General features: G+C 47.1%; 1 protein-coding gene across 6 annotated transcripts in view; it reads left to right on the top strand.

The window, feature by feature from the left end:
* Window positions 1–14,829, top strand: part of EndoA (SH3 domain containing GRB2 like, endophilin-A) — a 181,463-nt gene that overhangs the window by 154,938 nt on the left and 11,696 nt on the right. For 3 of the 6 annotated variants that reach the window (XM_069313639.1, XM_069318296.1, XM_069309169.1), the window contains one exon: window positions 10,149–10,238. The exons of the other annotated variants lie outside the window; for them this stretch is intronic. In XM_069313639.1, the coding sequence (XP_069169740.1) occupies window positions 10,149–10,238 (90 nt within the window). The remainder of the gene's footprint in view (window positions 1–10,148; window positions 10,239–14,829) is intronic. 6 annotated transcript variants of the gene reach the window in all.

The following is a 14,829-nucleotide window of genomic DNA, read 5'->3' as shown; positions in this document are numbered from 1 at the left end:
TTTCCCCTGATTGGCTGTTGCTCCGGGTTCTGGCTTGGCTTGAATCCTATCAGGGTAAGGTGATTCTCCTGGCCCCGTAGTGGCTGGCCCAGCCATGGTTTTAGGTGCTGCTTGCTTGCTGTCCGAACCAGAGTTTTTCGCGGAACCACCTCTTATAGGAAGTTGGGCCGCTGTGGTGCCTTGCCAGTTCAACTTATTCTTCCACCCGGAGAGTAAGAGCCAATAAGAAAACAGCCTTAAGAAATGCATCACGAGCCAAAGATATACCGTTAGTCAAAGCAAGAAAAGAAAAGCCATGTCATAGTCAAGAGATCAGGATGGCTCAGGAGGAGCATGAGCAGGCCAGAGGTGGAAGAACACACAAGACAACTTGCTGAATGGCACCATGTAGATGTCGACACCGAATGCGAGCAATAGTAGCTCTGCCAAAGCCAAATGATAAGAGGTGACAGTATTTGGCATAAGATGCTAATTGATGAACAACTAAGAAAAAAGAGAACAGAGTAAAGTAAAACCGAAGACAAGCTACAAAAACACATACATACATACATACATACATACATACATACATACATACATACATACATACATACATACATACATACATACATACAGTACTAGTAGCAACAGGAGCAACAGGCTACCTCAGGCTGTTCCAGCAAACAAAGAAACAGAGGAGAGACCATCAAACCTGCTACCTGCATACCATACAAATGGTAAGAGATGAGTCTGAAACTCCAGATGCATAGAGCAGAGAAAAATTTTGAATGTCTCTCAAATTCACAAAAAAGCAAGACCAGCTCGCCAGGCCTTTCCATAAGAACCATGACAGAAACCAGAGGAGATTCCCAGGGCCCAAAGGAAAAAAAAGTGGGCACCCCAGACACTGGGGTACCTCACCAAAGAAAACAAACAACAAGCACCCACTACCTGTGCTGCAAAAATGATGTCTGTGGCATACCATGTTAAAAGAGTGCATGAACCCCCCAGTGTACCCTAACACATCCAAAGAATGTCCCTAACCGAGGGGGCCCAACAGAGAAAATGACCCCCCCCGAACAGCCCAAAATGAGGTCCCCCAATCTGGTGGGCTAGCATCACAGAGATGAACCCCCAAACACACCAGAGAAGGAAATTGGCTGTGCAAGGGCAGTGTTAGTAGCACCACAGAGTAGAATACTCTTAGAGTACTTGTAGCTCAGAATGCACAAAGACAAGCCCACATAAGCCACAATCAAAACTTGCATGATGCTACACCTAAATTGGAAACAGTACAACAAGGCAAATGGCCCACTCAGGACAATCAAGTGCAAGGAAGGCCAGCACATGGCTTGAAGCTTCAGGACTAGTCCACGAGCTGGCATGACTGGAAATGCTACAAGTTGGTGTGAAAACACCAACATCAGAAACAGAACTGATGTGGGAAGCTGGCTGGGAACAGGGGCCAGGTTATCTAGTGGTAGTAATTAGTACTAATGAGTTTTAAGCTTGAGTGAATCCTTTGTTCTGTGTGACTCGTTTGTGGTAGTTCTTTGGCGGCTTTCAAGGCTTCATCTTTTGTAATCCTCCTGTTGTCTATAAAGCTGGGCTGACTTTATGAAGCCTTTCTCTGGTGGGATGGTAGATTGTCACCTGCTCTCTGTGCCTCTGTGAGAGGGCCAAATTTTCACTTTGGTTCCTGGTAGCCAACAGAACTATCTATACCTGACATGATCTTTTAGTGTGAAGCAATCTCAGGAAGATAGCTTCAGGGGGCTTCCTCCAGAAAAGTCTTTCTTCTCCTTTGACTATTGTTCTACATTTTCTCAAAAAGTTCTCCATTAATCAATCTTATGTTTCCTGGACAGGTCTCGGCTGCATCATCTCAAAGGTTTCTGGCATTCTAGAGCACATCTTTCATCCGTTCATGCATCCCATCTTCCTGTTTAGATAGTACTTTCTGGGGGGAGCCCTGTCGGCTCCCCGGAGCTTTACCAGGCTGATATGCTAATGTCAGACTTTGGCATCGGTCATGTCACCTGCTCTCATGTGTATGGAGTTCTAGGGCCTACCGGGGACCACGGCCAGAACCTGGCCCCCCTGAGAGAGGCAAGGGGAGCAATGGCCTATAGAAACCCCCATGTGGTTGGAAGCATTCTATGTCTGCCATTGACCGGGTTAAGCATCCAGAAAGGTAAGCATTCCAAAATAAACCCCTATTCTGGTGAGAATTGCTACCTAAAGCCGAACTAGTGGATAGAACTCCTCAACAGAAAACAAGCAAACTAGTATGACGTCATACGTCACCGTGCCGCTGTCTGCGCAGCTCCCCCCTCCCTGGGAGGGGGAAGGGGGAGCCCCAGACCTCCCACGCTGGCTATCCACCCATCAGTTCTTCGGCTGATACTATAGGCACCAGTTATGTGCTCCGGCTCCAGTGGTTGTTTCAGCACTGTACCTAGAGTGTGGTGTCTGTTTTCTAGGTGGTGCGTGAGCCGGGAGTGATTCTCCAGTACTCGGGCTGCATGCGCCTAGGGTTCCCTTCCCTAGGTGCCCTGTAAGTACTGCCCTTGAGGCTTGGGGCCACCTTCCACAAGTTCCTTGGGTCCTGCCCCTGCTAGGCCGTTTACTGCTTGGTTTTCGACCGCTCTTTGTGTGCTCGGGTGTTTTGTCTCCCTTGTTCGCCTTAGAGTAAGGGGCAGTTTTTGCACTGGTAGGGTGCAGGGTACTGTGCAGCTTGTCTTTACCAATCATAGTGGCCGGCTCTGTTCCGCTTGGGTACGCTGTCCTCTTGCGGGGTTTTCTTTTTCTTTATCTACCTGGTGGGGGGGTCTGCCTTCATTCTTGCCCCTTGTGTCCCTTGTGTTCTGAGTATTTTCTGGTGGTACCCCCTGCTAGGACCCCATGAGTGTACACGTCCCGGGGGTTCAGCTCTTAGAAAGTTGTTTGATAGCTTTGGGTGCCGGTTAGCAGTACCCTGCCTGGGATTACCTGAGCGCGAGTCCTCTTATAGTAAACGCTCGGGACCCTGGGAAACTCCTGAGGGCGCGCGGGTCCGATGGATGTGACCCCAGAGTCCCCCCTCGCTTCCAGTGAGTTTGAGGGTTGCTCTCACCCTTTGTCTCTGGGTGACTCTCTGTTTTGCCTGTGGGGTCGGTGACACCTTCGACCAGGAGTCCTGCGAGTTTGGTTGCTCGTTGTGGTTCGGTTACCCGGTTGTGCTGACTAAGCGGGTGCGGGCAGCAGGGGCGTTGCACTTGAGCCTTGGTGGTGGCAACGCTCTCGTGGTTTACTCCCCGGGAGCCCTGGGGCTGCCCCGTTTTGGTTCGTTTTGGGACTTGGGGGTGTTGGTTACTTTGGTTCCTTCCACGCCCCCTTGTCTTTCCCCTGGATCACCCTGCCTGCATCCGGTTCCTTACCGTCTGTAGGTTCGGGGCGGGGTTTTGATGGTGTTGAGACTCGGGCAGTCTCGGAGAATTCCCCTTCCGGGGTAGTGATGGGGGCATTTGAGCCTGTTCCTCCAGCCGTGTTGTAAGAGTCTGCCAGTGGGCTCCCTTCCTTAGTGTTTTCACGGCTGCCCCGGTTTTCTGGTACGGCCGGGGCTTTGGGGGAACAGCTCGGCCCCGGGGCTGGGGAGGGGCTGACTTGGGGGGGCCTTGGCCCCGTTGGACCCCGTGGGGTTTTTTATCCCCCTCTAGGCGGGGCTTGTGGTTACGCGGAGTGGGGTCTTTCCTCCCCACTCGCTGTACATGCTGTTGGGCGTCGGCCCCTCCCCAGGCTCGGTTCCTTGGCCTTTGAGTCGGTTGGTTCCATCTAGTGGGTGGATGTTTCTTTCCACCCTTTTTTGGGACAGTGTTTTCGTCATGTTTCCCCGTTCTTGGGGTTCTACGTGACTTATGGTCTCGGGTGCGCCTGCACCTTTGTGTGCCTTCGGGACTAGTGTTGGCTTCTGTGTTCTCGAGGGTTCGGGAAGATTTTTCGCTGCTTCCCGCGTTATTGGAACGTCTGTCGGCTTCTCGTCTTTGTTGCCGTTTTGGGCTACTTGTGGCTCGGTTGGGCTACTTGTGGCTCGGTTGGGCTACTTGTGGCCCTGTTGGGCTACTTGTGGCCCTGTTGGGCTACTTGTGGCCCTGTTGGGCTACTTGTGGCCCTGTTGGGCTACTTGTGGCCCTGTTGGGCTACTTGTGGCCCTGCTGGGCTACTTGTGGCCCTGCTGGGCTACGTGTGGCCCTGCTGGGCTACGTGTGGCCCTGCTGGGCTACGTGTGGCCCTGCTGGGCTACGTGTGGCCCTGCTGGGCTACGTGTGGCCCTGCTGGGCTACGTGTGGCCCTGCTGGGCTACGTGTGGCCCTGCTGGGCTACGTGTGGCCCTGCTGGGCTACGTGTGGCCCTGCTGGGCTACGTGTGGCCCTGCTGGGCTACGTGTGGCCCTGCTGGGCTACGTGTGGCCCTGCTGGGCTACGTGTGGCCCTGCTGGGCTACGTGTGGCCCTGCTGGGCTACGTGTGGCCCTGCTGGGCTACGTGTGGCCCTGCTGGGCTACGTGTGGCCCTGCTGGGCTACGTGTGGCCCTGCTGGGCTACGTGTGGCCCTGCTGGGCTACGTGTGGCCCTGTTGGGCTACGTGTGGCCCTGTTGGGTTCCTTTTTGGGCTCTGTCTTCACTTCGTTGGCTGGTTTTATTGTTTTTGCTTCCTCTTTTGGCTACTTTTCTAGTGCAGTAGTCCTGGTTGGCGCCTTCCCGCAGAGAGGGTTGTGCGGTTCGGCCAGCGTGTCATGCGCATGCGCCGTGGAGTTTGTTTTGGTCTGGGTGGTGTTTCAGTGCTGGTGTTTTGCGCTCTTTTTGCTAAAGTGCTTCGCCTCTCGATCTTCTCCCTGGCTGCGGTATGTGCCCCTTCGCTCCGGGGGTGTCCTGGTTCCCAGTTGTGGGGAGGACGTCGCGGTTTTCCCTGTGTCATGGGTGTGGGCCGCCTCCTTCGCCTTTACCCTGCTCTCCTGCGGGTCCGGCTCTGGCATCTTCACCTGGCGGTGCTCCCAGGTTCTTCTGGGCACGGTTGAGTCGTGTCACGTTCGTGCCACCATTCGGCAGGTGAGTTTCTGCGGTCTGGCGTCTTTTGGCCGGGCGCTGGATGCGGTGTTGTTTATATACCTGTCTTTATTTAGGTATATTTTTGTACGACTGAGACCGTTCGCACACCAGTGACTGTCCCTTTTTCAACCCTTCCTGTCCCCCTCATGTGCATGTCCACCCCATGCTAGAGTCATTCAGGGGACCCACCTTTTTTCATGTTGTGAGGTGTGGGGATTGTGGGGTTGGTTCTATACTCACCTGGTAAGGCTCCTGGCTGTGCTTGCAGGGTTTGAGTTCTGGCTCTTGGGTCCCGCCTATCTGGTAGAACTTGCGGAATAGTACCAGTGGAGTGCAGTGGTGCTATAGGCACAATTGGAGAACACTGTATAACCGTCAGAGGTCTGCGGTTGTTACACGACCTACTTGCGAGCATAAGCCTTATTACTGGTACGTCCATGGACTTCCGGGGCACACTAGCCTGTTTTCGAATAGAAGTTCCGGCCCATCCTGGTTGTGGGGGTATGTGGGCCTGCGGACCGCTCCAAGCAGCTGCCTGGTGGGCCACCCTCTGGCCGGTCTAGCCTGGCCTCGGGCCGGGCTTCGGGTGTAAATGAGCTTCCAGTACCCCATCCAGTAGGTATCGAGCGGGGTTTCTCCGCCATCGATCGCCTGGTGTGCAGGTTTCTGGGCCTGCTGGGTTTTGTCGTGTCTCCATTGGCCCTGTCTGGGGTCTGCCTGCTCTGTTCTCTGCCTTTGCAGAAGCAAGTTGCTATTTACATGTTGCATGTTGTGGTGGTGCCTGTTGCTGCTACTGCACGTGTGCATTGGTACCGTGTTTCAGGGTGGCGTGTCCTTGTTCCTGTGTCCGGTTGTGGTGTGGCACTTTGCTGCTGTTTTGTGCCTGGGGTTTGCGTATAGGGGTTTGCTTGTTTTTTTTCGTGGTCTTCGGGTACCTGGTTTGGCCCTCTCATGTGCGTGGGGGTTTTCTGTCCCCGCCTGATTGTCCACCCCTGGTTGTTTTCCTGGGGTTTTTGTGCTTCTGCTCTTTCATCCTGCCTCCTCTGCAGCAGGGGTGTTCTGCATGTGTTCCTGGGCTTCTTGGGCGTTTTTCAGCCTGTGTCCTGTGGTGTGCTTCTTTGTCTCGGTCTATTGCAGTTGTTCGTACCCCTTTGTTCGGGTACTGTTCTGGCGGCAATCCTTCCGCCTTCTCTGGTTTTATAGCTTGCCCTGCCAGTTGTTTTTTTGGGGTCTTGCGATGTCTCGCGTCGGACCCGTCATTTCTGAATTCCTGGCGGGCTTGCTTGCTTTGGGGAGTTTTTCTGTTTGGCAGACTTTCCATCTCCTTGTGCCGCCTGGGTTTCGGTGGTTACGCCCGAGATCTTCCCGCGGCTCCGCCTTTTCCTGGGCTCGGCCTTGTCGGGGCTGCTTATGTTCTGCCTCGTGGTCTCGCCTCCGGTTGGTGGTCGAGTGGCTTCGTGGTAGGTGTCCCACCTGCGTGCTTCTCTTGGCGACAGTATGGGGTATTTTGGCGGTCCTTCCTTTTCCTGTCCCTTCTTAGGTGGTTACTCTTGTTAGCTTGGTGTACTCTCGGCTTGGTTTTCTGGTGGGGGTTGGGGGCCGTCGTCTTGCCACATACTGTCGCTTCTTTTCGTGCGGCGCTGGCGGACCCGCTTCGGCTTGCTTTCGGTCTTGGCGTTGCTTCTGCACCGTTAGTAAGCTGTCTCGTGTGTCGTTTCCCCTCCGGCCTGTTCGTGCGCCGCTTGCACCATCCTGGTCTCTGGTCAGCGTGCTCTGTCTTCTCCTCGGTTGGTAGTGCCCCTTCGGTTCCGGTGTGTTTTTTCGTCGGCTCTTTTTCCTTTTGGCATTTGCCTCTGGGGGTCGGGTCGCTGAGTTTTCTTGCTACTTCGGTTTTAGCGTTTTGGTTGTTTGGTGGCAGCAGTCTCCATCTTTTCTGGCGCGGGGTGGGGCTGCTGCATTCTGGAGGGGTCCAGGGTTCGTTGGTGCTTCGTTGGTCGGGCCGGGGGTGTGTTATGTTTTGTGTTCAGTGGCGGCCCTCCGCTGTTGTTTGCGTGCCACGGTGTCTGTGTCCAGAGCGCATTTTGCGCTGATCCGGTTCTGTTCTTCCCGGTTCGCGGGTGATGGTGTCCCGGGTTGTCAGCCGTGTTCTTGCGGCTTAGCTGCCTGTGTTCTTCCCTCATGCCCGTGGCGTTCGTGGCTTCGCTGCTCTCGCTGCCATCTGGGCGATGTATCCTTGCGGTCTTTCGGGCATGGATTTTTGGTGTTCGTATGGGGGCCTTGCTGCTTGTTGTTCTCGTGTTGTTCCCCGGACTTTTCGGGGCTGTGGCGCCTTGGGTTGGCGTTTGCTGCCGGTTGTCTCGCTTCTGTGGGGGGTGCGTGGTGTCCGCCTCCTGGTTCCATCCCTTTGACCTTCCTCTGTAGGTAGTTAGCTCCGGGGAGCCAACGGGGCTCCCCCCAGAAAACCAGCGTTGAATGTAATGAAATGCCATTTTCATTACATTTTCATTACATTATTTTCATGGGTGAGACCCGGAGGCTCCCCGGCAACCCTCCCTCCCTCCGGTCGGCGGTTTTTCGCGTGTTTTGACATCCAGCCGAAGAACTGAAGGGTGGGTAGCTGGCATGGGAGGTCTGGGGCTCCCCCTTCCCCCTCCCGGGTAGGGGGGAGATGCGCAGACAGCGGCGTGGTGACGTATAACGTCATACTAGTTTGCTTGTTTTCTGTTGGAGAGTTTTATCCACTAGTTCGGCTTTAGGTAGCAATTTTCACCAGAATAGGGGTTTGTTTTGGAATGCTTACCTTTCTGGATGCTTGACCCGGTCGATGACAGACATAGAATGCTTCCAAACACACGGGGGTTTCTATAGGCCATTGCTCCCCTTGCCTCTCTGAGGGGGGCCAGGTTCTGGCCGTGGTCCCCGGTAGGCCCTAGAACTCCATACACATGACTGATGCCAAAGTCTGACATTAGCATATCAGCCTGGTAAAGCTTCGGGGAGCTTCCGGGTCTCACCAAGAAAATGGCGTTTCATTACATTCAACGCTGGTTTTTTGTAACTACAGTATAGGGAGCATCTTGCATACATATACTGGTATAAATACATAAATAGAATTTGGCACTACTTTTGGTATCAAATTGTTCACAATATCATGGCACTCATTTTAAAACCAGTCCCATAATATTTTGACAATAAATGGAATTTTTTTAAATTTAATAATTGATGATGGCATCACCGTCATCAGGGCCTCTGCATATTTTGGTTTTATTACGTCGATACCATCATCAGGACGCGAAAGTGTTAAATTAACATACATGAATTACTCAGATCCGCTGACTCCATAAGTGCCTTTGAAGTCAATTCTTCTTTGTTGCATGTACAAATGTTCAAACCATTTCAATCTTATATTCCTCTATTTCTTCTGTAATATTTTTCATGTGTTTACTCAAGTGGTCCTTCGCCATGTAAACGTGTGATGAGGATCTCCACACAAGAGTTCATTTAACACCAGTCCTGATTTTCCAGGGTTAGCTTGTCTAAAACTGCCTTGTCTGTCAGTTGTAGCACTTTCTTACTTGCGAATGGTCCTTTTCACACAATTTCTCATAAAGGTTTAGTAACTTTTTCAACTAAGCCCAGTAACGTGAATTCCTTACTCTTTTAATCTTCAGGGTCACCCAGATTTTTGGCCCCTTATGGTTTATCCTGATCTTTACTGTTTGCAGTTGTTTACAAATGGCTCTTTGAGACTGCCCTATTTATTTACCACTGAATTTGTCATGGAGTCCATAATGGAAAGAAACTCACAATCAAGCAACCAGCCCCTGCCATTCCCACAGCAGTTTGCTATTTGTGAGATTGTAGAAGTTAAGGGACATATGGAGCAACACATTGGGTTCATTACTGTTTTGTCACAAGCTTCATTTTCGCTCAAGGTCAGATGTTTGGGCATACTTCCTTGTACTTGATACCTCTTCATCTAGCAGTAAATATGTACCAGTACATGCATTAGTGAACTGTTGTGGGGGTACATCCTTGTCATGGTCAGAAATTAGGTAGAAGGACTTCACTAAAATGAAAGTCTTCCTGTCTCTGGCATTGGGAAAAACTAAATATTAAATAAAGGACCCCACTAACTAATCCATATCCTGCTTCTATGTTGTTAGGTAACAATCCTGATGATCTTGGCCTAGGAGCTCTTAACCAGCATGTCCAGTTGAAGTTGGAGTGTGTGTGTTTACTTGTGTGTGTGCGCTAGTGTGCATCCATATTTAATATGCATTGTACATTATTTAATTTTTTTTTTTTTTTTTTACAATCGGTAAGAGTTAAAAAGTTATATTGCGTATATATTGGTTATGCGGTGAGACTAGTTTTGGCAAAATGGATCATGCTTGGCACATGGAAGAATAGTGCATTGTGCTATTAGTTGGTGGCCAGGTAAAACTGCTTTATGCCGCATTACAAATTTGTGTATGGGGACTTGCAAGGTGAATACATCAATAAATAAGATTAAAAGACTTTAGGAAAATGGATCTCTCTCTATTCTTGAAAATCTAAATAAACTGGCTTGTCACAGTATTATTATAGGTAACTGAAAAATAGGTTAGCAGGAAAGTTCTACAACCACTTGGCTGGTAATGCAGGTCAGTAGACGAGTGTGTGTGTGTGGCTTCAGTATACCAATAGTGTCAGCTGTTACGTATAAGAAATAATCGGCAGATCCTACATATCTTCAAGTTTAATCCAATAATAGTTCTATTTCTAAGTTTTCCACTGCACAGTTGGATAGCTGTGTAGGCTTTTTAGTTTTCAATATTATATTGTCGCTGGAATTTACATTACTTCCTATGAAGATTAATAACCGTCATCCAGGTAATTTTCCCATGGTGAAGGTACTGTATAAAGTGTTCCGTTCCAATTCTATCGTATCATCTAAGTCTAAGTGATCTAATCACCCCACATATTCTTAAGATTTGGATTCTGTGACAAATCTTTTTAATAAGCTTTCACAATTTTGAATGTGTACATTACTGGGTTGTGGTCTAACTGATGTGTGTGGGTTTCTGGTGCGTGCAAGCAGGCTCGTCCCCCCTGCCTTCCCCCATGAACCCGGGCCAGCCCAACTGGGAGCCTCTCTTCCCCCCAGGAGGCCCCCCGCGCTCTGCTAATGGTAAACATTGCTCACCGTGCACCTTACTGCCATAGCCTCTTCTGTTTGTCTGTCACATACATGTATATACCTGTGCATACTTATACATATGCTTATAAATTTACACATGCATAAATAAACACATACATAGGAATATATAGTTGTACATGCACAACTAGAATTTTTTTTTTTTTTTTTTGCTTTCAACACCATACTTATAAGCACTAATGCTTTATTTCTTTCCACCACGAAGTTATTTCTTTCATCCATAACCAATATTTTACATTTTAAACATAGTTATGAAAGTTTGCAAGAGTACGAGGACAGACAAGCTATATGGTTATGCCTTGTTGTGTGGTGCACTGCATGTTGTCTATCGTGGGCTGATCACTGCGTTTAGTTTTATACAAAGAATAACTTTGGCTTGTACCAGTGTGTGTGTGATTAGATGTAGCTTTTCTCGAATAGCACTGCAAGTAATTAAGGAGTCCTGAAGTTATAACATCTTGTAGTAAGAAATATTAGCGAGATATGCTCAGACTGCATGCGTGTCGTAAGACATCCTTCCTGCCAATCTGTTTTTCTGTAAAAAGAATTCTACGGCTCACTGCATGGGGACATGCTCTTGCACAAGTTGATATTACGTTCTTGTGCAATTGCATTGTCCTTGTGTGTTCTAAGAATTGTGTACTGTATACAGTAGCATAACTGTTGTGGGACTGTATATTTCCCATAGGTGTTGTGGTAGTGTGTATTCCCTGAAGCTGTTATAGTAACATATATTCCCCATAACTGCTGTTGAACTGTGTATTCCCTGTAGTTGTTGTGGTACTGTATATTCCCTGTAGTTGCTGAACTGGCTGGCTGTCATCCTTATCCTTCCATGGTACAAAGATCAAGTTTTGATGATCACACCTTTGCTGAGTAGTTTGCAGTAGTCTTCACTTTTATTCTAAGTTTAGCATACTAAGTTGTCAGTGAACTTATGGTGGGTTTGAATTGAACTTATTTTTATGCAGTTAAATTTTTTTTTTTATGAATGCAGCGCTGTTAGGCATCACTAGTTTCCTTGTATTTAGTCCAAGTATGTGCTTGTGTGTTTGTATGTATTCTGTATAAGTTCCATGTGTAGTGAGTAAGGATGAATGAGAAAATGGTTTATCATCATTTTACTGAAGAAAGGAAAAGTTTGTGAAGTATTTAAACTGTTGAAATTTGAAACGGTTATTGACGACAGTTACTTCAGAGGTCATTTTTAATTTCATATCTTCCTTCTAGAAAACAATATATAGGTTTGATGTCTCCCAAAAAAACTACTCTCAACTTTTGCTAATAAATAATGACTTTATAAGTATGTCAATGTGGTGAATACATTAATCAGATTTTTTCAACTAGCTGCAGTATTAATTCAATTTTGACTAGCAAGATTGTTTGTAATTTAAATTAGATCTGAATGGATGCATACATTGAAAAAGTTTAAAAACTTTTAAAGTTATTGTAAATATCTGTAGTTCATTGCTTTCTCTGAAACTCTTTAAGTAGGTTTGTTTGTTGAAACATGCAGAAATGTTTCTCTCTCTTACATCTCTGGTATTTTTTGCAGCACAAATTTGATATGAGACTTGAACAAAGGTGGTGGTCCTCTGTGGAGAACACTGTCACTGACATGAGAAATTATGACCTAGCTGTTGCATCTTAATTTTTGGGTTTCATGGAAAAAAAAACAAGAAAAAATATGTTTAGTGAAATATATATAATTGACACAATGGAAACTAATCAGTATTTGAATTATGTGGCTTATGTAAGACTAAGCAAAATGTAATAGTTTTATATTTTATGAGAATGGTTAGTATTTTATTTTGCAAGCTGGAGAGTTGTTGTATAAATGCTGTCACTGCAGGTCAACTTGCAAAAGGAAATATAAGTTGAGGGACACCGTAATAACTACTAATGTGGTGACTATGCTTTGGCTATGTATTGACACAGGCAGGACTAGGGTGGCTGTAGAAGATGTCTCGTTCAGAGACGGTTCTTCCCATTGGTGCAGTGTTACGGCTTCTTGACTAGTATTTTAGGATAGCTAGAAAGGATTTGACTGCTCAGTTCGAAGATATTTAATATCCTCCAAGTCTGTTTCTCACCTCAGATGAATTCTTTTGAAGGAATGCTAAAAACTAGAAGGATAAATACTGTAATTGATGTTATTACAACTAGCCAGGCAAGTATGTTGGAAATGTGTTGTAATATAAGTGTTTGAGGAGATTCTTGTGTAGTTATGTGGCTTTAAAAGCTGATGATCTTTCAAAACAAGGCATAATAATTTGGACAACAACCTTACTTAGACAACTTTTATCATCATGCTAATAAGGACTAACAATTTATAATGCTGCTTTACAACTAACCAGGTGGCTTACTGCAATTTTAATGCTCTTAACCTATAAATCCAACACAAGCCAATTTATCAAATAATGCTTAACTAATGCTAATGTATACTAATTATTTTAACATTTAATAATGAGCTATTAAGCCTGTGAATACCCAATAATATTTCCCATTAAATTTATGGACACTGCAGACTTATTTTTAATGTTAAATGTAGTTAGGGATTTGTTTTTTTGTGGCAAAAGTTATATGTTGTCTAAAAATTTTGGAACAAAATCTAGTAAATTTGTTAGTTCTTATTTCAAAGTACCAGTTCTGTATTTTTAATTTTCTTGACTATGGCATATAGTGACCATGTTCTTGTATATGTTCAGTGCAATTACAAATTATGAAATTATGAAAGACAAACCCCAGAAAGATATAGTAACAAGCATAAATACAGGAGCCTACTGGTTGTTCACTTTATTGACTTGCGAGTGCTGTAGATAAAATCCGTCATGCAGATCAGGTTAGAGTTTGGATAATAGTCATATAACTTTTCTGGGAGGGTTCCTGTTGGTGGTTCCTTGGTACCTGCTACCCGGCAAGCTCCACTCAATTCAATCCATGCGCGGCCCCTTGCATGTCTTGAAAGCTTACTGCAGGCCAGAGGCCTAAACCTGGATTCTTCTAAATAGGTGCAAGGAACGGTGGATCGTAGATCACCCTAACCAAGAAAAGGCTACCAGAAAGGTGGGTGACCCAAAACATATAAACAAACAAGGAAAATGAAATAGAAAATGGGACAGCAAGATTCCCAAACCACTTGGTCATGAAGTAATTCTCTCATTAGTTCTACCACCAGGGGTATGCGCACCATTCTCAATCCACCAACCTTGATACCTTAATCATAGTGCCTGGTGCTTATGTCTATGACATTTGCTGTTATGCTCATCTTTCCACCCCAGTGCCCCCTTGGTCCTGGTTTTTCAGATAAAGTGCTGGTCATCTTTGACTTCATTATTGTCCTGCAAGAGCCAGGACAATATGTTACTTCTGGGCAGCCCCTGGTAGGTCTCTAAAGCTATCTTGCCGAGATGGCTTCCCAGTACTGAGTTCAGTATTAGGAGTCGTGTTTGGCATATCTGGAGACCAGAGCCAGTGCCTGGCCACCTCAGAGGCAGAGAAAGAGCTGGGGACTCTTACGATTACCCACAGAGAGAAAGCATCTAGAAACTACGAAGCAATACAGACAACTGCATTGTCCATAAAAGTGAATCACTCAAACTGAGGAGAGCTGGTGGTAGAAGCTAAAGAGAAGAGGAATTATTTTTTAAGAAGGGGAGTCACCTTTCATTAAAACATCAGGTAACTCCATTTCTGGTGATTATTGTTGTTTTATTCCCTTTGCTGATAATTCACTGGCACTCGTTTTAGCAAAGAATTTGTCCAAAGTTGTCTGTCTGTTTCTCAAACTTTCCTGAAGTGGCCAATCACATTATTAATGAATGCATTTAAGTTTTGACTAACTATGGCAATGTTTGGGTGCCAAGCTTCGACTGTATTATAGGTTTTGTCCCAATTGAACATGGAGCTGGAGTCGTGTGGCTCCAGCTCCAGATTCTGTGTGTTGTGCTGTGCCTTGGGTCCAGAACTGCTCTTACGGTGGCATGCGAGCTAGGAGTAATATTCACAGGTACTCGGGCTGCATGTGCTTAGGGTTCCCTTCCCTGAGTGCCCTGTAAGTACCGCCCTTGAGGCTTGGGGTTATCTTTCACAAGTTACCTTGGGGTCTACCTCTGTTGGTCCTTTGCTGCTTGGCGATTGACTGTCCTGAGTGTGTTGAAAGGTTTCCTCCCTGGTTTGCCTTGAGGTAAGTGGTAGTTTTTGCACTGGTAGGGGCATGGGGTACTACGCAGCTAATTTTCACCTCTAACGGTGGCCAGCTCTGTTCCCCCTGGGTGCATTGTCCTCTTGCAGGGTTTTTCTTTTTCTTTTTCTTTTTGCTTGGTGGGGGGTCTGCCTTGATGTGTTGCCTTGATGACGTGTTGCCTTGATGTGTGCCTTGATGTGTGATGTGATGTGATAACTTGCCCCAAGTTATATTAGGGTTGTCCTCCTGTTTCGGTGGTACCCCTGCCTTGCCCCCGTGAGTGGACACGTTCCAGGGGTTAAGCTTTAGCAGTTTATTTGGTAGCATTAGGCACCAGTTAGCAGTACTCTGCTTGGGCTTACCCTTAGCGATACCAGT

Source organism: Procambarus clarkii, chromosome 1 (genome assembly GCF_040958095.1).
Source record: "Procambarus clarkii isolate CNS0578487 chromosome 1, FALCON_Pclarkii_2.0, whole genome shotgun sequence".
NCBI classification, from domain to species: Eukaryota; Metazoa; Arthropoda; class Malacostraca; order Decapoda; family Cambaridae; genus Procambarus; species Procambarus clarkii.
This window is presented reverse-complemented; position numbering and strand designations above follow the sequence as displayed.